This window comes from Macrotis lagotis, chromosome 1, assembly GCF_037893015.1.
Source record: "Macrotis lagotis isolate mMagLag1 chromosome 1, bilby.v1.9.chrom.fasta, whole genome shotgun sequence".
Taxonomy (NCBI): Eukaryota; Metazoa; Chordata; class Mammalia; order Peramelemorphia; family Peramelidae; genus Macrotis; species Macrotis lagotis.
This window is the reverse complement of record NC_133658.1, coordinates 853,245,056-853,272,707: the sequence shown is the minus strand read 5'-3', so window position 1 is coordinate 853,272,707 and position 27,652 is coordinate 853,245,056. Positions and strand designations below refer to the sequence as shown.

At 41.5% G+C, this 27,652-nt stretch overlaps 1 protein-coding gene across 2 annotated transcripts; it reads right to left on the bottom strand.

The window, feature by feature from the left end:
• Positions 1–23: 23 nt before the first annotated feature.
• CAP1 (cyclase associated actin cytoskeleton regulatory protein 1) lies at positions 24–26,057 on the bottom strand. 2 transcript variants are annotated; one of them, XM_074217628.1, is made up of 13 exons: positions 25,960–26,057; positions 12,645–12,766; positions 12,072–12,175; positions 10,759–10,836; positions 6,733–6,876; positions 6,568–6,653; positions 4,740–4,845; positions 4,271–4,448; positions 3,420–3,604; positions 2,702–2,825; positions 2,506–2,588; positions 1,941–2,084; positions 24–1,278 (listed from the first exon to the last, which is right to left on the bottom strand). In XM_074217628.1, exons 2-13 carry the CDS (start codon positions 12,754–12,756, stop codon positions 1,195–1,197), a joined length of 1,428 nt encoding a protein of 475 aa, XP_074073729.1. In that variant the 5' UTR covers positions 12,757–12,766; positions 25,960–26,057; the 3' UTR covers positions 24–1,194. The 2 variants fall into 2 exon arrangements, with proteins under 2 accessions (XP_074073729.1, XP_074073730.1); XM_074217629.1 differs by having other exon boundaries at positions 12,645–12,769; positions 25,960–25,996.
• Between the last annotated feature and the right edge of the window lie 1,595 nt (positions 26,058–27,652).

Sequence of the window (27,652 nt, the reverse complement as noted above, 5' to 3'; positions counted from 1 at the left end):
CAATGTTCACATTTCTAACCAACACAGACCACAGCCAACAGGTGAGCAAGTTGGCATTAACTTTATTCTAGTTTCTGTATAATTTTAAGTACATAAAGGTTTATTCCCACAAGCCTCAGGAATGGGTAGAAGTCACAGGACAGTCCCCCCCACCCTCCAAAAATTTAAAAAAAATTGCATATTTTAGTAAATACTCTAAAGGGAAAATAAAAACCATTTATACATAGGAAAAGCTATTCCAAGGCCTGAAACTATCAAGTTCAAGCCCATGCACAGCCTGTATTGGAGGCTTCACGCTTTTGTTTAGGATATTAAACAAAAGCCATCAGTCTCCCAGCCAAGAAAAGTCAAACCGTTTAGGGACAAGGAGAAGGCAGGCGCCAAGAAATGTGGCATAAGCCAAGACAATTCTGAAAGAGAATAGATGACAAGCACCTATCAGGATTCATAATAGTTAATGGAATTCAGGAAAAAGGAATACCAGATTCCTTGGAATGATTTTTAAAAAAACTTTTCTGAAGGGAGGTGCTTGGCTGACACCCCAAAGGCTCACATGAGGGCCCAGTTTTCACCTGACTGCTGGAGGGTAGACTGTGCTGTAGCCCTGACTTCCTTGGGCACCTCCTGGCATGGCACAGACAGAATGAAAGGAGAATGTGGAATAAGAGGAAAGCTAATGGGGAAACAACTCGGCTTGGAATGCTGTGTGCCCAAGGGTTGGCCTTTGGTCCAGGGCGGGTAGCCGTGTCACCAGGGCCCTTGGTACCAGTGAATTAGTTTGGTTAGAATATCTAGCTGGGGTTATACATCAGCTTCCACTACCTTCCTGAAAAGCATTACAAAAAGATCTGACCATTGCAGCAACAAGCTGGTCCATTCATTCGAGACACCCATGTGTCCCCCTCCCCAAAGCTGAAGCTCATCCAAAAGGGTCCCAGGTTCACCAAGAAGGGATTGGTGGGGTGGTTCAAGCTGACATGGAGAAGACACATCTTCCTGCAGGTCACATGCAGATGCTCGACCCCACATCTCAGCCTGAGGTATATTCAGTGAAGGCAGGTAGCTGTACTTCTCCAAGGAGAGAGAAGCCTTTAAGAGCAGAAAGGTAGAGGAAATCTAGAAGAGAATCGTCTGAATGCAGGTGTATCCCATGGTTTGGGAAGGGGGAGGGCACAGTACCCAGTGGCACTCTCCTTAGCCAGCAATTTCGGTCACTGTGGTAACCAACTTCTGCCCATTCCACATTGTCTTGAATTGCTCAGGGACAGGGAACTCATTCTGTAAATAAGGAAAGGGTTGTTAGTAATAGAGCTCAAAGAAGCAATGTGGTCTAAGAGCACATGACCAAGTCAAGAGAAGAGCTCCGGGGGGCTGGGGAAGTAGTAAAAGGATGTCTATGAGCCTCAGTTTCCCTACCTCTCATTCTTGTTAAGATTTATAAAGCTCTGAAGAAATATGGTCAGATTCTGGACCTATGCTACTTTTGTTCCTAAGGGAAGGAGCCTGGAAGTTGGTAATGATAAACGGAACAAGAATAACCCTTCCCTAAAAAGGCCTGTAAAAGCTGAAATGTTGTCCATGTCAAACTGCAGGTTTTGTGCCCAGGGACTGGCTCAGGCTGGCTCCTTGTGAGTCAGCCCCATGCTGTGTAAAGCAGGACCCTAAAGCGGATGAAGAGAAATGGGCCTGTTCCTTCTTAGGGAACCATGGAAGAAGAAATGGCTTCTTGGATGTTCTACTGTATGGTTCCAATTCAGACTCAATTAACAAGCACATCACAGTTCCAGGCTCTAGACTGAATGACTTAGTTTTATCTGCTCAGTGAAGGATTCCTCCCAGTTATTAGGCTTTCTACTCCAACTAGATAGGACTGGTTATCCTCACAAGACGTCCTACTCTTACTTCCCCAATTCCCAAGAACTCCAGGGGAGGGCACTTACAAAGTCACCACTTTCTGTGGGAATGAGGACATTCATCTCAGAAGACTTGGCACTGACTATTTCACAGTCCAGAGAATTCTTGCTCAGGTATATGTGGCAGCCATCTGTCTTATTGATGGAAATAGTTGGCACTTTACCCATCACCTGAAGAGAAAGAAATAAAACCAAGTCCAATATCTGGGGCCAGATATTAAGTGGCAAAGTCAAGATTTATACTGGTTCTGCCTGTGGCAGCTGTGTGACCTTGAACATCTCAGGCTTCTTTGGACCTCAGTTCCCCCCATTGTCAAACCAGATTGAACTAGAGGGTCTCCAAGGCCCCTTCCAGGTCTAACATTCTGAGGCCATGAGCCTAAGTTGGCTGCACAATACTGGAGACTTGCTGAGGTTATCTAAGGGGGCTCTGGCTCCTCTACCCTTACCACCCAAGTGATCAGCTTTCAGTCCCTTGCTGAATCTGACTTGCCATCAAAGAAAAGAATGTACAGTAACAGGTGGTGGAGCTCCCATATCTGTCTCTAGGGTTCCTCTGGGACCAAGAGAAGGAGCCAAGTGATTGGATTACCTGAACTTTGATGTCTTTGCTGTTTATGATCTCTACAATGCCCACAACGTCATCAAACACCAGGCCAAGCTTCTTACAGTTATCTATAGAGAGAAAGGGCTGTTGGGATTAGCATACCCCACTCCTACCTGAGACTTTGAGTTCTGATATACTTTGGTACCCAGAAACCCCACATGGGAGAGCCCCTTGTACTCACCTAATGTGATGGAATTGATTTTGCCCTTGATATGGAGTGTAGAACTCACACATTTATATATGTAAGCCACTTGCTTCAGCTCTGTGTCACTTATCACTAGGTTGGAAACATTTTCCTGGTTTTCCTGTTAAAGATGGAACACCTCCATTATCTTCTTTTCTAAAGAGTTTACTAACTAAAACAGTTTCTGCTACTGTGAAATCTAAGTGATCTCTGAGTAAGAAGCTCAGGATAAGTTGCCTGCAATAGCTCCCAAACAAGGTCCAAAAGGTTTCACCTGGGCATCAGAAGCATTGTACAAGGAAACCTGAGGTCCTCCCCCCTTCCATGTAACTCTCACACTGTGTTCTATATTCCAGTTAAAAAACAAAGTATCTGCTGTTTCACTGCACTCAGCCTGACTCTCCAAGCCTTTCTCTTCAGCCATCATGCCATACTGACAAGGGTCTCTTCCATTTCACTCATCTCAGAAGCTATATTCTCCTCATAGGACTCACTTTGTTTAAACTCTTTCATGTAACGGTCACATCATCAGTTTATGACAATGATTTGAGTCTTTGGTCTTAGTTCCTTCACAGATTACCTGCTTCTTTAGGGCAAACATAAGATTCCTTTCTGTTCCCCACATCAAATGCCAGAGGGTCTTGCCAAACCAACAAAATGTGTTAAAAGAAAGATGGATTCATTAAACAAAGTTTCATTTGCTTCCAAGACTCACCACTCTCCATTTCTTGCCCTCTAGCTCCAACACTGGGGGTTCCTTCTTGGCGGTTGGTTTGGAAGCAGCACCACCAGCAGGCTTGGGAGCTGTAAAAGGCTTGGGGCCACTGCGCACAGGTCCACTTTGGTTCTTTAAGGCCGGGTTCTTATGAGTCTTCATGTCATCTGATACATGTTTCAGGGCTGCCAGGAGTAAGATATTTTTCAGTTTGTCAGTGATGAAGTGTATCAGGATAAACATGACCAATACTGGAGCTGGTGCTCCGATCAGGATAGAGAACTGTCAAAATGGGGAACATCCACTAGAGAGGCCTCTGTTGGTGCTGGGGAAGGTCACACCAGGCAGATGGGTGGTTTTATAGAGGGCCAGGCAGTCTCTCAGGCTAAGAGCCCATTTTCACACCCAAGTGAAGCATTAGCCATTGCAGTCCTTTTGGAAGGGCAGCAAGGAAGTCTCCTTCACCCTGCTCCAAAGTCAGATTTCCATTTCAAATTGTGCAGAATATGCCATGAAACCATTGCTTAAATCTTGGTCCCTCTTCCCTTAATGCCTACCAGAAGTGGTGACCCCTTACACATCCCAAGCACTACAGACTGGAAGTCAGAAACCAAATGAGCCTATACACAAGATAATTTTAGGTATAAGGACACTGATTATTGGAAGGATCAGGAAAGGCTTCATTTGGAAAACAGCACTTAAGTTGTCTTGAAGGAAACTGGGGATGCTCAGATGCAAAAGAGAGGAAGGAGTGCATCCCAGGCTTAAGGAACAGTCAGTGCAATGGAGAATGAGCTGTTATGTGAGGACAGTCAGACTGGATGGCACAACTACATTCCTTAACCATTTACCATGTGTGATGCCCTCTCCCTGATTAATCTGAGCAAACAGTGCCGACCGAGAGGCAGAGTCATCAGAGCCAGTGCTAGTGGGCACAGGTGGAGGAGGAGGTCCAGGTGGTGGGGGAGGAGGGGCTGATCCTGCTGAGGGGCCTGATGATGTGCCACTCAGTTCTTTTGCTGTGGGTCCCTAGGACAGCAAAGAAGAGATTGGTTAGCAAAGGCCAAGACAGTTGGCTATCTCATCACTGTCCCATGTCCTGAGGATAGCACCATACCCCACCACAGGCACTCTTCTGGATTCACTACTGGACCACCCATGTCCTTCCTCCTTTTTTGCTTTTGTCTACACTAGTTAGGTCTTAGGTCAAGCAGTAGGATCCCTCTGGGCAATACTCTGATGCCCTGCTGGTGTCCCTTCAGTCTAAGAAGAGGAACTGGTCCTTCTTCTGGATGAAGGAACTAAGGGGGAACCACTGACCGTCTTGCTCCAGGCTAGGCCAGTGGTGTGGTACTCCTTAATGTATGCCTGCAACTCACTCCAGATATTCAGATAAGCTTTTACCCAGTCCACATGCTTCTTATCCCTAGAAAGAGAAAGGAAGGACAGTCACAGCCAGTCAGGTAGTCTTCAAGGCAGTCACCCCAGAAACAGTGATAAGAGGGAATTTTCTTCAGTTCAAGGTCTGAGTGTATAGCACACATTTTATTAACTCTTCTCACTTACCAAGAGTTCTCTCTGATACTCTGATACTGGCACTAAATACCAGAAGGATGCAGGCTTTGTAAGGGCTTACCAAATTCTAAGTGCTTTGAAACTAGAAGCTCAGTGAGGTCTCTCACTACAAAAAGGGCCACAAGGGGGTGAATTTTCAAGCCACTGCAGGACTTAGAATCCTTTTATTTAACAAACATATTTGAGCACTTCCTGCATGGAGAGTATTGTGCTCTGAAATAGTTATAAGAATACCCTCACTGACATAATCAGAGATGTTTCAAAGAATATTGCTACTGAACGACTAATATGGAAATATGCTTTGCATGATTTCACATGAATAATGAGTATCACATTGCTTTCCTTTTCAATTGGCAGGAGAGGTTGGAGGCAAGAGAATTTGGAACTGAATTTTAAAAATGAATGTTAAAAAAAAAAATACTGCAATTAAACTTGCCATATCCTGCCTCTGTGAAGACCACGAGCTCCTTCAAAGCAGGGAGTCTGGTCTTCCCAGGGCCCAGCAGATGCTGCTCAGTAAGTAAAGAACACAGCAGCACCAGCTGGTCATCAGCTTCCAGAAACTATCAGCTATGGGGTCATAACCAGCAGCAAGCATTCAGTAAAGGTTTGTAGAATTGAAGCAATATCTGCCTCCAATAATTGTAGAGGCCTCAGTAGCTGAGTCAGTAGATTTCTAGGTTAAAAGAACCAAACCTGAGGCCATCATGCCAGCTAAAAAGTTCTTAAAAAAATCAATGTCTAAGAAGGTGAAGTCACAAACGGCTCATTTGCCCTACCTGCTGTTGCAAGATTCCTACCTCTCAAAAGCCTAAAGGAGAGGGTGGGAGTAAAGGAAGACCTGGAGACACCTTAGGAATACACAGAAGGTAGACGGGGGGTGGGGGTGGGGGTGGTGCACGGTAATTATTAAGTGTCCAAAGTCAAATTTGAACTCAGGTACTCCTGACTCCAAGGCTGGTGCTCTATCCACTATACCACCTAGCCGCCCCATCTTTAACTCTTCTTAGAGGACGACATCAGGGATGATGTATTAGAAAACTACTAAATCTGGAGTCAGAACTTGTGGGTACATACAACTCTACCATTCACTGGCTACAGTCTTTAGGTATAAATCATTGCACTTCTGTTTCTTCATCTGTGAAATGGGACAATAATCTCTGTATTACCTACTCAGGTGGCTTTTTTAGGGCAAACATTTTATCATACCTAAAGCTCTTCAGAAGTGGGACATGTTCATCAGCAGGATGGCTAAAGATATAATGAATTTTTCAGCCATATTAATTCCTGAAGACCATTTGCTAAGCTGCAGAAGGGTTACAATTCTGTGTCAGTGAAAGGGATGCCCTCACCAAAGAAATAAGTCTATTAAACTATTAAGAGAATTGACTGTTTATCAGTTCTCATTCATTTTTACCATGCTTGAAAAACCATCACCCCCAAGCAGTTTTACAAGTAGTACTATAAAGTACTCATGTGAAAGTCACACCCTTGCACAACTATTTCTGCTAGTACTGTCCACACCAATGCATATTCTTCCATGGGGGCACAAGCCAAAAAGGATGGTACTCACACATCTTTGAACTCCTTGAGTACCCGATTTGTATAAAACATTGCAGCATCATTCATTTCCTTCACATAAGGGCCAGGCTTTGGAGCCTAAAGACAAGAGAGACAATGAGATACCTAGTCCTCTAGGCATTCTCCCCCCAGGAGCTCCCCATTGCAACCAGCTCACCATGGCCACCCAACCCAAAGCAGGGATACTCTCGCTGACGGCTGACAGATGATTGAACAATTTGCTGCCTCGGTTTCTCTCCCGAAATGTCTGAACCTCCTGGATCTGCTCAGAAATGGGTGCCAATAATGATGAAAGCTTATTCTGTGAGGGGAAAAGATATGGGAGATAGTCAGACTCAGGTTTCTGTAAAAGACTGATCTTGAAACTTAGTACACTTAGGAATGGTTATAGACTTCTAGAGCTGATGCTAACTGAATTCCTCCGCATTTTGTCTCTTCCTCACTCCCACCCATGATTTCAAAAATATGCAGAGCTTGTTAAAAAAAAAATTTACTGGTACTCTCAGAATAAAGTGCAAACTCGTGTGCCCAGCACTCAAAGACTCCTAGAACCCTCCTTTTTCTAGGCTTATCTCCTGTAACTAACCTCTTTATATATGCTACACACGTGTCAAATAAGCATCCCTCCCCCTGAATTCCTACAGCCTTTAAAGGCCAAAAGCAAGAATTCTTTCTTCTAGGAAAAACTTTCCCTGACCCTTCTATTGGCTCTTACATAGAAGTTTGTTTTGGAATTCTCAAAAGCTTTCATATAAATTATTTTTGATAGTTCAGTATCTATCTTTTAGTCTCCTAGACAAATGAATGCAAGGACAAGGTCTCTTTACTTTGTCTCACCCTGGGCCTAGCACAATGCTTAATAAATATTTAGTGAATAAAACCCTCCAACTGTTTTGTTTTCACAGTCTATTCCATCCCAAATCTCGCCCTCTTGGCTAGATGCACTCCTGGCATTTGTAAGACACTGCTGTAGTCAAACTGGCCTTTGCTCACCACCTCCTTTCTCAGCTAATCCCAGGCTACTCTGATTATTCCTTTCCCAAAACTCTTTTAAAGCTTTTATGCTTGCACAACAAGTTTAGCATAATACCAGGCAATCGTTTCCCTTCTTCATGCCCCATTTTCAGACCACACTACAATATGTGTCCTGCTCCTGACTTTAGCTCCCTTTTAGGTTAGGTTCCTCTATTATAATGTAAGCTCCCTGAAGGCAGGACCTGTAACTCCAGGATTCAGCACAAAGAAAATGTTTACTTAATGATTATTTCCTTCCTCCCTCTTTACTCTTAGGTGTTTGCTCCACCTAGGGAACAACTCTGGAAGCTCTAGATCTCAGCAGGGTTGACTTGGAAAGTACTGAAAATCAGTAAAGATGGCAGTAAGACAATTTATTGCTTCAGCAAAATTGCAGACTGCAAATTAAACTCTCAAAAGTCAACTGCATTTCTAAAGAATAATAATAAAAATCCAAAAGGTACAAACTACAAAATACATAAAGTATCTAGGGATCAACCTACTAAAGCACAAAAAAGACTTGTATAAATTCAATTTCAAAGTGCTCATTAAAGAAATAAAGAATAACTTAAACAGATGGAAAAATAGCCAGAACTCCTGGCTAGGTTGTTCAAATATAATAAAAGTGATACTTTTAATCCTATACTAACCAAATTATCTAAGGGACAATTCATAAAACTTGATAAATGATAAGAAAATTCATCTGGAGAAACAAAAAGACATAAAACATCAAAAAAATAATGAAAAAATTAGGGATGAAAGGAAAATAGTACTTTTAGACCTTAAATTATATTTTAAAGCAGCAATCATCAAAATCATCTGATATTAGTTTATAAAAAGAGAGAAATAGATCAGTGATATAGACTGACCAAGGGAGAATCAGAAATAATAGAACTCAATAAAGAGGAAAATAAGTATTACTTAGGAAATAATTCTTTATTTGACTAAAAAGCATTACGGAAGAAATTAGGCCAATAACATAAGCCACATTCTCAGTCATATTCTAATTAGACATGTGACAGTAATTTTAAAGATCATACTATTAAAAAAAACAGAACTCCTACTATAGGTAAGGGATGCATTCTTGTTACAAAATATAATAGGTAACATTATATGAAACTGAAAAATTTCTGAACAGACAAAATTAATGTACCTAGAATAAAAAAGGAAGCAGGTGAACGGGGGGAAAAATCTTTGCATCAAATTTCTCTGATAAGTATGTGTGTGTGTGTGTGTGTATGTATATATATATATATATATATACACACTGACTAAAAGCCATTCTAAGACATAAGTGGTCCAACAAACAATTCTTTAGAGAATTGCAAAGTAATCACTACAAATCACTAATTATAAGAGAAATAAAAATCAAAACAACTCTTGAGCTTTTTAATCACACCATGACAAAACATCTCATTGTTGAAGAGGTTCTAAGTTATGGGCAGACTGGTGCATTGCTGGTAGAGCTGTGAACTGGTTTATAACCATTTTGGAAAACAAATGGGAATTATGCAAATAAAGTGACTAACATATCCTTTTTACTCAGAGATTTTATTACTGGGCTTATAACCCCGAGGAGGCCATCAATAAGAACAAAGTTCCCATATATGCCTAAATATTTTACTGCAGCACTTTTTTGTGGAAAAAAAAAGAAACAAAGTAGATGCCTTTCAATTGGAAAATGGATAAATTGAGATACATGAATACAATAGAATATTACTTTTTTAAAGAAAGGATGAATTGATGAATAATGATCTATATGACTTGATGCAGAGTGAAGTAAGCAAAAAAAAAAATACACATCTAAAACCTTGTAAATCAAAAGTATCACATACAACTCCCTTCCCAAGTGGAATAAAATTATAAAGAACAAGTCTCACTTGAAAGAAGAAATATGAATAAAATAATTCCATCCCACTCCTTTGCAGAGCAATAGGTCTAGTGTTGCACAAATTTTCAGATTTCTTTGATGTATTGAGAAGTTATGCTGATTTTTTTTCTCATTTTTTCCCCTCATCCTTAAAAAAAAAAATTCCTTAAATGGTTTGACTTCCTAAGATGAAAAGGAGAGATGGATGGCTGGGGAAAATTATGACAATATTAAAAACAAGATATTAACTAAAATTTACTTTTAAAAAGATTAGGTACTAATCTTGGATCTTGTATGACTACATACAAGGTTCACAACGGCAGGCATTCAATTCTTTCTAAACTGAATTCAACTGTGGACCTTGGCAATCAGGAAGAGACCTTGGCTAGGCTCATGTGGTGGGTGGGTCATGTTTCTATGCTCTAAGGAACTATATTTCCATCCTTATACTGCTAGAGCTTCTCTTGGAAGCCAATTTTCAATTCCAAGCAGGAGAGGAAGCTGAAGCCATGGACTTGTGCCAGGGTCTCAGCTGCCTGACTTGCTACAAAAAATACAGACTCTAAGACAATGTTTAGACAAGGCACTTCAACCAAACAAGTCCAAAAGAGAAATTAAGAGTCAAATGTAGTTAATGTTGGCTAGTGCAGTCAATTCAGCTAAGAGTTTCAATGCTAGAGTTTTGATGCTGAGAGTCATCAAAATTACTTCTCCCTACACAGAAAAGTCTGAATATCATCCTGAGGAAAAAGGAAGAAAAAGTATCTTGACTTTAAGAAAATATAATTTCTTTAATTTGTAATCATTGTGTTTTAGCTGAATGATATAACTAAATAACAACTTAGATGAGAAGCATCAATACTCCTTAGTTTGCCAAGGAATGGTCTGACATTTAGCTTCAACAGACTGATGTCTGCACATTAAGAAGTCACATAATCTTTCACTGATCCATTCAGCTTAGGAATCACCATGGTTTAAGGAAATTCAGTCAAGGATAGTAGAGTCAAATCAACAGTGAGACCCTGCTATCAGGAAGTCAAATTCAGCCCCAGGTGCAGGTTATGGCCTATGTGGACAAACCAAGTTTACAGCAAGGAGCCATGAAAGACCCCCAAACAGACTCAGCAACACATTCCCAACACTGTAACAAACTACTTCTGATAGTTGAAACAGCATCTATTTTAGGATGTTGCCATGGCTTCGAAGCCTCCCTAGCTCAGCCTTCAGAACTTTCCTCCAGACCCAAAGAAAATTAGGCAAAACCAGCATACTTCAACTGAACCTATTAGGAAAACTTACTCCATCTGGTTGCTGGCACTGACAGGCTGTCATCAAAAGAGAGCGTTCAATCTTCAGTCCTTTGTGAACCATCTCAGCCTAAGGAAAGGAGAGAGTCAGGTGCATGCCTGTAATATATCATGGAAGACAGGGCTGAGGGAGAGATACTATGCTCTACCTTCCAACACTTCTGTCTCCAAGAATCCAGTATTTTATAGTCCACCATATGAACTCTCTTAAACTCTGCTCAGAGGCAGCTGGTGGTATGAGAAAGCAGATACTCGGGCTTGGAGTTTGAATGAACTCTGACATTTACTAGCTATGTGATTCTGGACACATCTCTTAATCTGTTGGTCTCGATTTCCTACCTCACTGGGTTGCTTCAGGTTATCAATAAGGCATTTGTCAAGAGCTTAGCACCCTGAATGACATACAGTAGTCACTTAATAAATGATCATTCCTTTGTCCTTCCCCTGATCAGTTTATTAGCAGAGACTCAGATAAGGGAAGTTGGTCAGCTGCAGAATGAGGACAGGGGAGGAGCTCAAGAACATGGACCACTGTTTTAATGAACAGAGGTGGCTCCTGTAGGGGTAATAGAGAGGCACCTCAAAAAAGAGAATCATCTTTGTCTACTTTATGACGTTGCCAGGACCAAATCTGAAAATAATTCAGAGACATAATTACTGATGGGAAAATACAGCCCTGCAAATTGCAAATCTTGATAATGAATCCTTTCTTACATAACATCTTGAAAGCAGGCTTAGCATAGAAATGAACAAAGTGGAGTTTCATGCATTGGTGGATCCTGAGCTATGGAAAAACCCACACAATGCGTTGAGACACATGTGATGCATCTCTCACTAGCAAGGCTACTTATAGCACAGTAAGTAGAATGTCAGCATGAAGAACCTTTGGAGATAACTAGTATAATGCCCTCATTTTACAGGAAGAAACTGAGGCCAAGAAAAGTTACATGGATGGCCCAACATCACACAGTGAGTCACTAGAGAAGACAAAACTCTAACCCAGGTTTCCATTAAATGTGTTTCAGTAGAAAGAGAAACAGAAATGAAATGATTTTTATACTAAAGACAATGGGAGGGACAGCTAGGTGGCGCAGTGGATAAAGCACTGGCTCTGGAGTCAGGAGTACCTGGGTTCAAATCTGGTCTCAGACACTTAATTACCTAGCTGTGTGGCCTTGGGCAAGCCACTTAACCCTGTTTGCCTTGCAAAAAACAAACAAAAAACCTAAAGATAATGGGACCTAGGGGTATGGGGGGGGGGAGGAAGGCCTTATTAGAAAGAAAGAAAGGACAAGTCATCCTTACATGTTTTTGAACATCTCCTCCAATTTCTTTGCTGATTTTTAGATATTCTGCTACTGGGCCAGCAAGCAGAGAGTCAAAAGCTTCTACATATGGAGCTACTCCTCCTGAAGGAAGACCATAAAGAAGAGTTAGAAGAGTTAGAAAAATCACTTCTCCAAACACAGTTCTAGACCCCCCTTTAAATGTGAAATCACAATCATATGTGTTAGTATGCCTGAAGCTGTTGAGTTGTCAGCAAGTTGGTGGGGAGGGGGTGAGTGGGGAGTTTTCCTATAAATACTCATCTGACAAAATGGAGCTACTTTACTGAAAGAACAGGAAACATTACTCTAGCAGGAAGTTCTTGTGTTAAAATAGCTTAACCACAGGCCTTCCTACACAAGTCATTTCCTCTCTCCCTTCTTACGTGCTCACAGGCAGCAACAGTTTCAAGAGTCAGATCAACTAGTTTCACTATTTTAGGAATTTATGCTCATCAGGCAAGATTCCAGTTAGTAATACAGTATCAAGTCCAGGACCTGGGGTTTTTTTCTGAAACAAGAAAAGTCCCTGTTGGGTCCCAAGAACACTTACCTTTCGGAGAACTGTCTCCACAACCTCCATGCATTCCAGTGGAGTGGGATACTGCCTCTAGCCGGCCCACTACTTTCTCCAACCTCTCCACCAGATTTTGCATATCGGCCATAGCTCACCACCTGCTAAGACAGATCAGATGTCAGCCATCGTTGGAAAATATGATACCACCTACTAAAAGATCATATAAAAAAATTGGTAGGATGGTGAAGAAATATCCACTCTGAGAAGTATTTGATAATAAAATCAGATCTCAGTTAATCTCGCTGGTTTGTACAATTAACTTCCATTGGTTCGTGAGCAGAAACACCCAGTAAAAACGTCTATGAACTAAGTGGATTCTTATCTTTCTCACTTATTTCACAAGCAGACAGACATCAGAACTTGCCTCATTCAAGTCTCTAATACTAGCATGAAGTATAATCATGTGCAATGAAGAAAGGGCAACAAATTTTAAGAACTAGAAAGTATCTTGGTCTTCGGTGGAAACTGAGGCTTACAGGGTTTAAATATTTGTTCAAGATAACACAAAAAGTGGAATAGCTGAGACCACAGCCCAGCTTCCCCAACAGCCAATCTTACTTATCATCTTGCTCCATTCCATTCTTGATTTAACTAGGTTGAGAGATGAAGCCCAGTGATCAACACACTTAGAACTGCTTGAGACTCCCACATCAAATAAACCTCATCCAAAGAATGACAACATCTAGAATACCAGGACACTTGGGTGTGGTATATTGTATTGCCAAAATGGAAGATAAGGAGCTGGTCAAAAAAGAGCAAAGATAAAAACATTCTTTGTCCATTTTTCTTTATGTACTAGCCCAGGTCTCCAGTTGTCTCATTGAAAATATAAAAGGGATGAGTCTTGCAAAACTGTTTAGGTTAGAGTGGAAAATTAAAAACAACAACAAATAAATCTTTCAATTTCTCTGACCTAAGAATTAACACAATCTCTAAAACTGTATTCTGAATAGAAATGCAACACAAGAAAACCAGATACACTCTCACCTACATTAATTACCTCAGCAAATGTGATACCAACATCTGAATGCAAGTTACCTTGAGAGCCCTTCTAAGTCCAACCCCCAAATTTTAGAGATTTGAGAAGACTTGCTTAAAAGTCAAGCAAGACAGAAATAGGTTTTTAACCTAGGTTCTGTTTTTTTTCTCTGTTCCACTTGAGTGTCTTTAGATGGGTCACTTAAGATGGACTCTTTAAGCCCCAATCCTCAATTTCCCGGTTGTTACTAGGCAATATAGCCTCTGAGATCCTTTGGATCTTAGATTCTCTTTTGCCTCTGGTACCTGTCTTGAAGACACACAGATGGTGAAAACAGTCCAAATCTGGAGTCTAGAGATCTGGGTTCATATATGAACTCTACACTATGACCTTCACTAAGTCCATTCCTTCTAAAGGCCTTTATTTCATTTATAAAAATCAATTCAAGAACCATTTATTGAAATAAAGGGATTAGTAATGGTCCTTCCATACCTAAACAACTATAATTTTCAAAGACCGTAATCCACCACACGCTGTGGATCTTTGGGAAAAGATTACTAACAAAAAGTATCAAATCAATCCAATAAACTTTCTTTTCCAGACATCCTCCCAAGTTTCTGCTATAGAAATGTGTGGCTTCAGCAGATGGAAGAGTCAAGCCAAGGCCAGCATTAGTCAGCTCAAAGATAACTGCTGAAGTCATAGGAAAAAGCAGGCTATTTCCCCCTCTCTAGAGATATACAACTGCCAATGTTCTAAATGGTATACAGGCCTGTCTGCTGGAGTGTACTTACCCAGTTTAGATGAGGGAGATAGTTTCTCCTCAGAACAGTTTGGCTTTATTTTGGTTCCTTTTCCCATAATGCATTTTGTAGCAAAGAGCTTGAATAGCCAAAGAAGTTCTAATTCCTTAGTCTAGCTAAAGTCAGAACTTAAAAAAAGGAGAAACCCGAACAAGCACTTGCAGCTAACCTGTCTACAGTTAATGACAGAGACTGTGGGTGTCTGGAGTTTGGAAGCCAGGAATGAAGGGTGATCTAAGGTTTTCCTGTCTGAATCAAAATTTGATGAAAGCAACAATTGGCTTCAAGAGGGTTCCCTCCCAATCGGCACACATTTCCCTCTCCAATTCCAATTTCCACAGCACTACTGCCTTTCACAGCTTTGGGTTAGAAAACACACCAATGAGAAGACAAAACCCAAATAAACTAGGAAGGGAGCTTTTGGAAACTGCAAAACAGGTATCTTAGGGAGTTAATTCATGTGGTACAATGAAAAGAGCTCAATGATCCTAGAATAAGAAGACCTGGGCTTCAGGTTCCTGAAACAGAAAAGTTATTTGATCATCTTTCTTTAGGCTAGCTTCCTTATCTGTAAAATAGGGATAAACAGATAGGTAATACATATATTCCAAAGTGGTGGTGATAAAATTTATACTTTTGTAAACTGTAAAACTCTAAACTTTAGAAAGTTTCTTTAGAAACTAAAGAAAGTTAGTATTTATCAAATAAACATGGCAACAAGTTGTAATAATGAAGTTAAAATGCTGCATTCTAGCTTGTGTTCTCAGCTATTGTCTAGGAAATTGCAAAAGGGTAATGATTCTAGACAAAATAAGACAATTACAGTCACTGGAAAAGATATGATCAGATTATCTCTTCCATTAAATGTATTAATTCTATGTAATTCCAAGTACAATACCACATATACAAGATAAAACAGTGAAAGAACTATTAGAGTATTTTTTTTTCTTAAAAATGGAAACCAGAGGGGTGGCTAAGGACCAGCTATATGCCACTCTGGATCAAGGGCTAGAGTTTAAGAGTTCAGAAAGTTGCTTAGAGCACTGAGAGATTTGTTGACTTACCCAGAGCCATACAGCCAAGTTATACATGGCAGAGGCAGGATTTGAAACTGGATTTTCCTTCCTTTCTGGGCCAGGTCCTTTCCTACCACAACAGTCTCCACTATTTTTTTCAAAACTAATTCTAGGGGTGGCTAGGTGGAGCAGTGGATAGAGCACCCCCTCTCCAAGTCAGGAGTACTGAGTTCAAATCCAGCCTCAGACATTTAATAATTACCTAGCTGTGTGGCCTTGGACAAGCCACTTAACACCACTGCCTTGCAAAAAACTAAAAAAAACAACAACAAACCTAAAAAAAAGTAAACCAGAAAGAATCAGTGACAAAAGGAGTTTTGAAAATTATATGTTGAATTTATTATATATTTAAAAAAATAAAAGCTGACTTTTCTTCCATAATCTTTCTCTTCTGCTCTCCTAAGTAATTAGAAATATAAATTTTGCTTAATGTTTATCAAGTTCAGGATTTAAAAAGGGAACATTACTGGTGAGGACAGAACCAGAAGACTGAAATAATCAGAAAATCCAAGAGTTCCTCAAGAAAGGATGATCTACAAGTGAAATGTTACAGAGTTCAATAAAGAATATGAACTTTGTAAAGGGTCAATGAATTTAGCATTTAATAAACCTTTGGTAACATTCTGGTCAAATTGGACTATTTATTGCTCCTTAATATTATCCTTCATTTCCTTTATTTCAAAACAATTAGCATCTTTTTTTTAGGTTTGTTTTTTTTGGGGTTTTTTGCAAAGCAAACAGGGTTAAGTGGTTTGCCCAAGGCCACACAGCTAGGTAATTATTAAGTGTCTGAGACCGGATTTGAACCCAGGTACTCCTGACTCCAGGGCAGGTGCTCTATCCACTTAGCCACCTAGCCGTCCCTATTAGCATCTTTCACTTGGAAATCCCATTCCCTCAATCCTGTCATAATCCAACTCAAATTCCATCTCTTCTATGACACTTTTCCTTGGTCCTCCAAGTAGAAGTAATGTTACTTCCTCAAATTTCTCAAAGCATATTTTCTATATTTTTCATTCATTTCTGTCAAAATCTACTTTGTATCAGGGTGTGTGTGTTTGTGTTGCAATCTCTCCACAAGGGCAGAAACATGGCAGGTAACTAAGTAAGGGTCTTCCCAGAGAAGCAAAGCCATTAAAGTGGGAAAGCTGTATATTCTATCCCACTGATTCATTCAATTTAAACCTACCAACTTTAAGTTTTTAATTGCAATTTCCAAGAGCCCTTATGGAGGACTGCTCAGCCTCCCAAAATAAGTCTACAGCTCTCCAGAACTGAAGTCAGAACAAGTATGTTCTAGAAGGTCTAGTTGCTCTATGGAGTTTGGAACATTTTCAAATTATGGGATCCTTCTTAACTAAACAACAACATAATTATGGGCTTTGTTTAGGTAGTTTTCCAAAGTATTATCCAAAGGACAACATGGTGGGATAAGTCTTAAATAGTTCGTCAAAAATTTAACCTATTACCAACTTCCTAACAGAGACACAAGATATAAACTGAACTATATTGAGTCCATTCTTTTCATCCAAAGAGTGATGGCACTCAAGATATGCAATGCCACACATATTTTTGGCCAAAGTCGCCATGAGAATGTTTTGCATATTTGTTGAGAGCTTTTCATTTTCTGTCACCTTACTTTCAACAGGAGGGAAGTTAAAAGGAAGAGAAAATAAAAACTTGTTAATTAAAACAAAACATCAATATCAAAACCTGATCCTCAAACAGCAGGGGAATTGAATCTGCCACAGAGAACTCCATTGTCACAGGTGTTGAGAACTCCAAATCCTCACACAGAGGCAGAAGAACAGAACTTTGGGACTGGTCAATAATGAGTGTGAAGTAGGCTGTAACACTTTAACAATGTTATGAGCACAAGATTTAATGTAATAGATGTTGTTTAATCAATCTAATTAAGAGTCCATGGGATTTTCTTGTCAAAGATAATGGAGTGGTTTGTAATTTCCTTCTTCAGTGTACACATTTTACAGATGGGGAACTGAGACAAAATAGGGGGTTAAGTGACTTGTCCAAGATCATACGGCTAGTGCCTGAGACCAAATCTGAACTCAGATCTTTCTGATTTCAGGCCCTGTACTCTATCTAATACACCACCTAGTGGCCCCAAAGATAGCAAAGAGGTAAATATAAAAGACAGGAAACATAAGATGTAAAAAGATGATGTGCCCATCCTGTAACAAATGAAGAGTCCATGGGCTGTAAATGATTCCCACAACATATAAAAAGATTAGAGGAGGGCTTCCAGCATATTGGACACTACCTTAGGGGTACTTATAGCAGGCAGGGTGAGATAGTAGATACAGCACTGGCTCTGGAGGCAGAGAAATTGGGTCCAAGCTTTCAACTCTGAGGTTTATGACCCATTTGACTCTTAGCCTCTCTTCCTAAATCAATTTCCTTTATCTATAAAATAAAAAGGTTGAATAATCAATATCTGCCCTCTGAAATCTTGTCCATCTCTATATCTATAATCCTATAGGAAGATATAGACAAGAATTACACAGGATGAAGATTGTGATAAGCCCTGCTAGGGGGGTTGGGGGGGTGTATAACACATTCACTGATTCAGTGAGATCACACATTCACTGAAATATACTATGTGCTTAGCCCTATTTTCAGGGGGATGGTAAGGATGGTATGGCAGCAGTGGTGGTGACTTGTATCTGCTCCTTTTTCTGAACTGTATATATAGAGAGTTGCTGGTTTGGGAAGGAAAGTAGCAAGGTTAACCAAAGACTTTTGAGTTTCAGTTGACAACAGGATATCAAAATGGAGTTTGGGAGAAGTTGAGGGTAGTTACAGAGCTTGGAAGGAAGCCTCAAACTTTAACAAAAATATTGTTATGATAGGGCAAGGTCAATCTCCTCTGTGGGCTCATTAGTCTCCTCCTGGGAGTCTCCTCTAAAGTTTTGTCTCAGTCTCCCTGGGTGATTAAGCAAGAGTGACTATTGGAATGGGAAATTTACACTTAGTATATTTTCAAACATTGTCCCATGTGATTCAAAGGTAGGTACAACAACCATGTTTCACAGTTGATAGGATGGAGAGCCTACAGGACACGTTAATACACAGAACTAGACAGCTGTTTCAAATGTTCTCCTTGGAGGCTCTGAATCTAGGACAGGATACACCACTCCTTAGTCACCACCAGGCTACCTAGTACCAATTTTTTCTACTCCCCAAAAGACATGAATTTTCATAACCTGGTTCTTACATGTCACAAAGCAAAATCAGACATTTTAACTGGAGACATGAACTGACAAGTTGGGCCAGAGAGCAGGAGGGCAGATAAACTAACCTTTAAGGCCTGAGGTTTAACCAAAAAAAAAAAAAAGAGAGAGAGAGACAACTCTATATCAGTTAAGCAACCATCTAAACTCAGCACAACATAGAAGCTACTTACTGACTTTCCCACAGGGTTTGATTTCAGTGATTAAACCAGTGACATTTCACTGCTTATACCACTACCACCTGAGTTTAAAGAGGCTTTTTTTAAAAGAGAAAATACTATCTTTCAAGAATAGTTAGAATTCAATCTGATATAAATACCTTAACCCCATTCCCTCCTTAAAGACAGTTCTTTGCAGACAGAAGTCTCCAAAAGATTAAGTAGGACAACTGAAAAATACTTCAAAATATTTATTATTTCATCAATATGGTTAATTCCCTTCACATAAATTATAATCCCTCCATTCTTAGTAGATACCTTCCTAAGTTTGTTGTGTCCAAAAAATAAAAGTAATCACCCGGTGAAAACCTCTGTATGTAGCTGGCCTGGTCCTTAGACAAGAGACACTTAGAAAATCTGTAAGAGGTTGCTCCTTGGCAAAAGCTTCAAGAAGCCTGAGCCACTTCAAAGTCACAATGAGGCACATACAAATTTTGTGGAGTGAAGACTATATATCCTTGAATAGGTTACACAAGTCCAATATTGGCATTCTTGAATGATACTGTGAAGTCTTCAGCAAGAGATTTTTTTTTTGATTTTTGCAAGGCAGTGGAGTGAAGTGCCCAAGGCCACACTATGAAAAGTGCCTGAGGCCACATTTGAACTCAGGTCCTCCTGACTCCATACAGCTGGGGCTCTATTCACTGTGCAACCTAGCTGCCTCTAGGTTTTATTTTTGTGTCTTTTGCTATTAGTTATTTAAATTCAAGAGGCACTCTGTAAATGTGAGATATAAGCAGAGATTGTGCCAGTTGACTCCAGCCTGGAATATATAATAGCACTAACCAAAAAAACAGCTAGTTTCAATTCTATTCTCCAGTCTAATGCACAAATTCAGCTACATTCTCTAAAGAAAAGGCATTTGTATCTAGCTAAAGATCAACCTATCAGGAGCTCTGGAAGGCTCTGTTGAAGCAACATTTGCTTGGATTAACGTCAAAATAATTGTTTTAACTGGCTCTGAAGGCCACAAATGTTTGCACCCTTTCTTTTCCCCCAGCCCCTCATTAGGCATTCCAGACAAACTAATGAAAAGAATAATGAAGACCTTGTTTATATATTGGCTTATAGTTTTTTAGCCTTGTTGCCTACATTAGGTAAATAGAGGAGCTATTCTTATTTCCATTTTATAGATAAACAGAGGCTCAGAAAAGTAATGTGACTAAGGCTACGGGTAGTAAATGACAAATGCATAACTTGAACCCAGTTCTTCTGGCTCTTAGTCTAGTACTTTTTTTTCCCCCTTTCTCCCCAGGAATCACTGAGTCTGATTATGCATAGCAAACAAAGCTGTACTGTGATGAGGAATGTTTCTAGAGCATTCATTAATTATGTTGACATGGTGTGAATCAAAAAGGAATAGCATCTTGAAGAATGCTAGTTGTGTTAATCTAGGAACAATGAAATTCTGTATCAACTGGGTCAGTTACCAGATGTGAAATTTAAAACAAGTAAAGTCACCATGCCCCAACTGCACATCATCTAAAGTCAGGCAGCACACACAGACAACAAAGAATCATCATATACCTCTCTGGTTTGGTTTTATCTGAATGGGAGAAAGGAAGGAACAAAACAGGATGTTACCTACACTACTGGAGTAGTGGGATACAGAGGAAGTAGTCCTAGCCTGGAAGCCAGAAGCCCTGAGTTCTAGTCCCAACTCCGACACTAACCACCTGTTCAACTTAGACAAGTGATTTTCCCATGCTGGTGCAAAATGAGACATTGGACTAGATGATCCCTCAAGTTTTTCTAAATCTCAAAGTCCACACATGATTTCTTGCAGTTTGTGATATTCATTTTCTATTAGGTTAAAAAAAAAACCCTCTATCTGTAAAAGTATTAGTTTGCTGACCCTCTCCTTCAAAAGAATAAGAGCAAATTAACAAGAGAACAAGGCAAACCCAGATTCTCCTTGATGGAGACATGTTACTTTTTGATGCTTAAAGAAATAAAAGTTGAGGAGTGGCTATTAAGCTTCAAAATGTTCAAATCAGAAACATTGCTTGGAACAGTCCCCAAAGCTAATTAAAATGTGAGTCAACTGCTGAGTCACCTTTCTACTTTTGGGGAGCAGAAAGTTGCATCAGAAACTTTACAAACAGGAAGGAAGCCAGTTCCTTTCAGGGGTACCGACAACAGACACACTAATGTCAGCCCAGTGCACAAGGACTTTGGAACTCTATATTTCTCGAACTCTTTATAAAAACTCTTACCTCCAAATACTTTTTACTTCACCTCTTGATATAAAATGAATCATCATCAAATCCAGAAAGAAATTCTTTTGTAGATCACATACTGGATTCCAACTACTTGGCCCTTTGTCCCTCATATCTCAAAATTAAAAGGCGAAATCAGATCTAATGCTCCTCCTATTCACTTTATGGTTCAAATAAGTAATCCAAGTAAAGCCAGCCCAATTCAGCTACTTATATTTTATCTTACGACTTTTAATTCACATCAGCAAGTCTTAAGTACCAATGACATACCCCAAAGAGAAAAGGGCCTTCTCAAGGAGGGGTTGTGTTTAGAGGAGCAGAAAGAAAAAAGGAGGGCTTTCTAGGAGGATAGAACATAAGCAAAAACAGGAATGGAATAAAACATTGCTTAATAAGCCAGGAGACAGTAAAAACAACCTGACTGGGGTAAGGCATTGGGGGAAGAGGAGGGGGCTTGATGGAAAGAACTTAAACATGGCCAAGTAGTTTAGACTAGATAGAACTATATTGTTTTCAGCAGAGCAGTAAATAGATTAAAGATTAGTCTGACAGTAGCAAAAGAAACTCTAGTTAAGGAGGCCAGTAATCTAGGTATAAAGCTAGGAGATGCCTAGAAAGTGAAGGTAGTAGAGAAAAGGGGGGGAAAAAAACAGCTGCATAACTGGTAACAGACTTTATAGAAAATCATTAAGTTAAGGATAGCATACTTGGTAACAGACTTTATAGAAAAGTGTTAAGCCAAGGATAAAGTTTCAAGATTCAATACTCAGTCTTACACCTCTCACTTTATACATATTCAGCACAGAAGGAGGTAGGTCTCTCTCTCAAATTTAAATCAGGAAATAGCTTTTTAAAATCACATCCTGTGGATAAATCTATAGAATATGATGTCATTTAAAGATAGACCCCCCTAAATAAAGAAGGTGGAAAACGAGGGTTTTACTCTTCAAATTAGAAAGAATACTTTTACAATGCATGTCATATTTCCCAAATTGTGCTCAGGTTGTATACATTGGGTGCTTGCTACTTTATATTTGAATAGAATTTTCCACTAATTAACATTTGATCTTCATAAATCAGACAGTGGTAGGAAAACTACCTATTTCATTATTTGCCAGTTAAGAAACTTCTGGGGGTAGCTAGGTGGTGCAGTGGACAGAGCACCCGCCCTGGAGTCAGGAGTACCTGGGTTCAAATCGGGTGTCAGACACTTAATAATTACTTAGCTGTGTGGCCTCGGGCAAGCCACTTAACCCGACTGCTTTGCAAAAACCTTAAAAAAAAAGAAAAAGGAACTTCTGGAGAGAAATGGGGTGGAGTGAGAATAATCTCCTGGCAGTTATGTTAATCATTTATCCTAATGAAACTAAACCAAGTTTAGGAAACATTAGTTTATTTTGGACTGTTAACCAAATTACATTGGCTACCTTGGGAGCAACAAAATATAATGAACAAGATGCTGATCATAATGCCAGAAGACAGAACTAGAAAGCATGGGCTTTAAAAGTGCCCCTTCGAACATCAGTAGTATGTCCCTGGGTAAGTCACATGAGTCTTATTTTTCTCATCAGAAAAACTGAGATGAAAAAACCCGAATTGTCAACTTCACAGTTGTCCTTGGGGGGAAGCCTTTGTAATATTCAAAGCATGACAGAAAGGCCAGTCACTTAGTAAGGATCATATCAGGGCAGGATGATTTTAAAGAACTTATTTGTTTTTTGCACATCTCATCTAAAACTTCCTTATTTTTTATTAAATACAGGGTAGTACTTTATCTAGATTTATCCTTTATATTTTATCACATTTTCCCTTTTGGATTATGTCTCCTCCCTTCCCTGAGCAACACAGGTAGAATTAGTTGGGGTTTTTTTTTGCAAGGCAATGGGGTTAAGTGGCTTGCCCAGGCTACACAGCTAGGTAAATATTAAGTGTCTGAGGCTGGAGTACTCCTGACTGGGGGGGGGGGTGCTCTATCCTCGGCACCACTTAGCTGCCCCTAGAATTAGTTTTGGAAAAAAATGGTGGGTACTGTTGTGGTGGGAACAGACCTAGCCCAGAAAGGAAGGGAAATCCAGTTTCAAATCCTGCCTCTGCCATGTATAACTTGGCTGTATGGCCCTGAGTAAGTCACCAAATCTCTCAGTGCTCTAAGCAACTTTCTGAACTCTTAAACTCTAGCCCTCAGTCCAGAGTGGCAAATAGTTGGTCCTTAATAAAAGCCTGCTGTGTCATGAAATCACATATCTAATTAAAGAAAAAAAGAAAAAAGATGGGTCTTTGCCTTCATGGGTAGGATGGGGTCTGCAAAAGAGCTATTCAGTTCCCCTGACAGCAAAACAGACTTCTCCTCTTATTCAACTCAGGGCCCACTACCCTGATAAGGTGAATAATCCCGGAAGGACTTTCTGCAGTGTTCATAAACAAGCATGCTAAAGTCTAGCTCTCCCACTTCTCTCATTTCCTATTACTCTTCATTCCATCAAGACTGGCCTGTTAATCTGTTAATAATTGGTTATGGTGTGTTTCCAATGGGTCAGGTGTGATGGATATAAAGAGCGGCAAGGACTCCTTGCCTTTAAGGGTCTTGCATCCTAATGGGAGACAATATATTTATCTAACTAGGTTCATACAAGATATATACAAAGTAGATGGGAGTGAGGGGAATAACAGAAGAGCCTCTTGCAAGAGATAAGAGCTCATCTAAAGGTCAAAGAATATCATGGGCATGAAAACAGTCAATGCTAAGGCAAGCAACAGGAACGATGGGATATGGACAAGAGTGGGTACATAGAAAGGTGCAAAATATAAGGCTGTAAAGACAGAAAGGGGTCAGGTTATAAATAGCTTTAAATGCCAAGACAATTGCAGGCTTGATCCAGAAGGTAAAAGGGAGCCACTAGAGTCCATTGAGCAGGGAGGGCATTGCCATGGTCAGGGCCTGCCCTTTAAGAAGATCCCTTTGGGGGCAGCTAGGTGGCGCAGTGGATAGAGCACTGGCCTTGGGAGTCAGGAGTACCTGAGCTCAAATCTGTCCTCAGACACTTATAATTATCTAGCCGTGTGGCCTTGGGCAAGCCACTTAACCCCATTTGCCTTGCAAAAAAAACCCAAACCCTTTAAAAAAAAGATCCCTTTGGCAGCTGATTGGAGGACATACAGGATGAGAAGAAACTTGAGGCAGGGAGACCCACCAGAAGGTACTGCAATTGTCAAATAAAAGAGGAGATCCTGGATTCATACGAGATGTTGTAATGGTAGCTATGAGATTTGGCAAGCAATTAAACGTGGGGTGGATGAGACGCTAAAGAGGCCTGCAGGTATGAGTAGAACACTTCACACTATGGGTCTCTATACTACATATTACATCTCCTGTCTCCACGCCTTTGCCCAATGCATAATATGCATTGGTTCCTGTTGCTCCTGGGCAGAGTACAATCCCAACCCTGAGGCAGTCACAGGTGCCAGCCACAGGAAACTTCAGGTTAAACTGCCCTCTGATTCCCTGCTGAGAGGAGCTTGCATTTCTTCTGGCCCTCCTTGGAGACGCCACCCCATGGAGCCGAGTGTCTGTGCCCTGTGTCTAGAAGGCAGTCTTTTCTTATTGTCCCCTTTAGAATATTTTCTCAGATGCAATCTCCTACTGGCCTCTCCTGATTTCCCCTCCCCATTGGTCTTCTCTCTCTTGAAGCTACATTGCATGTACCTGGCGTTTACTTATCAGGTACATGCTTTGCCTCCAGTTCACCGAGAGAAGTTTTTTTATGGTTATCTTTACTTTTTGCCTTGTAGCACCAGTTCCTTGTATGTAAAATTTGCGGAACTGACAACTGCACCCTGAAAATCTGAAAAATTACAGAGGCCATCCTAGTCTATCTATCTGGGCACTGTGACTTCTACACAGAAGACAATGGGGCATAATATTGACTGAATTAAAATTTGCTTAATGAAAACCCCCAAAAGACATCCCCCCCTTTTTTAAAGATGCTAACCCCCTCCACCTCCAGTAGGTGGGTGATTGCCAGAGTTCAAAAACTTGGCCACAAAACCTTTTAACTAAAGAAATAAGGAGATGAGCTGCACCCCGCTTTTAGGGTTTTTTTTTTTTTAGGTTTTTGCAAGGCCATGGGGTTAAGCGGCTTGCCCAAGGCCACACAGCTAGGTCATGATGAAGCGTCTGAGGCCGGATCTGAACTCAGGTCCTCCTGACTCCAGGGCCGCCCCCCACCCCGCTTTTAAACCAACAGGAACAAAAAGCAGAAGCGCTCTCCTCCGAGAGGGAAGGGAGACTGCTCCTCTCGGCAGGGCACCCCGTTTCCCGCGGCTGGCACCTCGACTGCCCCGGAGCAACAGGAACCGGGGCAAATCCCGCAGCCCGGGCAGACCGGGAAGTGGAGGGGGAGCCCGGGGAGCAAGCAGCCCGGCCCGCTTCACGGCTCGCTGCCCCACACCGCGGGGGCTCCGCGGGGCCCGTCCCACCCCCCAAGCTCCGGCCCGGCCGCCGCCGCTCCGCTGAGGGAGGCCCCTGCAGAGACTCCGGCCCGGACGCCCCAGTGGCGGAGCCCGGACCTGCGGGACCCGTGAGCCCGGGCTGGAAACGCGGAGCCCGGACCCTCCTCCCTCCAGGCCGAGCCCGGGAAAAGCGAGCCGAGCGCCCCGGCCGCCCTGACAGAGCCAGGCTCAGCGAGGCGCAGCCCCGGTCGGCGGGAGGAGCGCCCCGTCTCCGCCCGGCCCCGCGGCCCCCTCACCTCCGTCCGCCGTGCGCCTCGGCAGCCGCCTGCGATCAGCCGCCCTTCACTTCCGGCAGGAACCGCCCAGCAAGCTCCGCGCGACCCACTTCCGGACCCTCTCCAGGGCGGTGTCGGCGGCGGCGCTGATAGGAAGTACGTCAGCACGGGGCGGGGCTTGCTAGGCTCCACCACCCGCCCCGGACCCCGCGGCCGGTTAAACCGCGACGAGCCCTAGGCTCGAAGCTCCGCCCCCAGGAGAAGACGTAACGTGGAAGGGTGGGGCCAAGACCACAGACCCCGCCCTCTGCCGTGAGTGGATGAGGATCTGGATTGGGCCCGCCCCCAGGAGAAACGAAGCTCCGAATGGCTGAAGCGCTGTCCATCACTCCTCCCTTTTAAAAAAATAATATTATAACCATTATTACTGTTATTGCTGACATTTATAGATCGCTTTTAGATTTGCAAATCACTTTACACACACACATGATGTCATTTAATCTCGACAACTCCGGAAGGCGGCCACTACTCGTCTGCATTTTACCGAGCCTCAGAGAAAGTGAATTGTTTTGCCCTTGGACATGGTGACTAAGTGTCCCAGAAAGTATTTCAACAGCCGCCTCTCCCTCCATGGCAAATCGAGCCTTTCGCCTGGCCCACACTGTCCTTCAAAGCGGTTTCTTGCCACCATTCCTTTATCTGGGCAAGTCACTTCGCTTCTGCCTGCCTCAGTTTCCTAGTCTGTAAAATGGGGGCAATAACTCTCCTCCCTCCCTGGATTGTGGCGAACCTTAAAATTTTATTGCTGTTATTATTTTAGGTATTTGTGATTCCCACTTTTTTTCTAAACCTTTAATCTGGAACTTTGATTTTGTTTGTAAAGGAAATAACTAGTGAGGAAAGTAGCCAGGGTCACTCTCAGAGATTTGAACTTAGGTCTTCTTTTTATAAGTTTTTAAGTGGCTTGCCCCAGGCCACACAGCCAGCTAATGATTAAGTGTCTGAGGTCGGATTTGAACCCAGGTACTCCTGACTCCAGGGCCGATGCTCTATCCACTGCTCCACCTAGCCATCCTGAACTTAGGTCTTCATGACTGCAGGACCAGACCTCTCTGCACTCCTCCTTGCTCCCTTTACTGATTTTATTCCAGGGGAAACAAACTAGTAATTGATTTGTGCAGGGTCATATAGCCTTAAAAGGTGAAATTAGAACAGAGGTCACTCTGGACCCTGAAACCAGAACTCTTCTTCCCCTTCCTCTTATACATAGGGCCTTTTCTCCTTAGATTTCAGTTTTCTAATCTAGGAGGTATTTGTCAGGGCTTCAGGGCCTTGATAGAGGCGGCCAGCTGGCATTTGGTCTTTTTCCTGAGTGTTGAACATTTTTGGTCCCTGAGAAAGTCACGCATAACCAGGCTCGACTCATTTCCACAAGCATTAGCAGTTTCCTCAATGCAGCTACAGAGATTACCTAAGTAAGAGGGCCCTCCCTTTTGGAACTCACATCCAGGAGAATGATTAAACACAAATACAGGTAAATGTAATGCACAGTAAGGATTGCATGATAAATACATAACAGAGATGTAGAACTTTGTGTGAGGTCTGAGGAAGGTTGTTATTAAATGGGAATAGGGAAAGCTTCCTGGAGTAGGTAAGCATTGAGTTAGGCTGAGTAGGAGTACCATGGCAAGGCGGGGGAGGCAGAACATTTTGG

What these genes read in the sequence shown, in the direction of transcription:
- CAP1 (XM_074217628.1), bottom strand. Translation starts at nt 12,756, where the DNA reads ATGGCCGATATGCAAAATCTGGTGGAGAGGTTGGAGAAAGTAGTGGGC. An exon ending in GCAAAGACATCAAAGTTCAG is followed by an intron (nt 2,085 to 2,505) that starts GTAATCCAATCA and finishes CTTTCTCTTCAG; the next exon opens with GTGATGGGTAAAGTGCCAAC. An exon ending in CCACAGAAAGTGGTGACTTT is followed by an intron (nt 1,279 to 1,940) that starts GTAAGTGCCCTC and finishes CCTTATTTACAG; the next exon opens with AATGAGTTCCCTGTCCCTGA.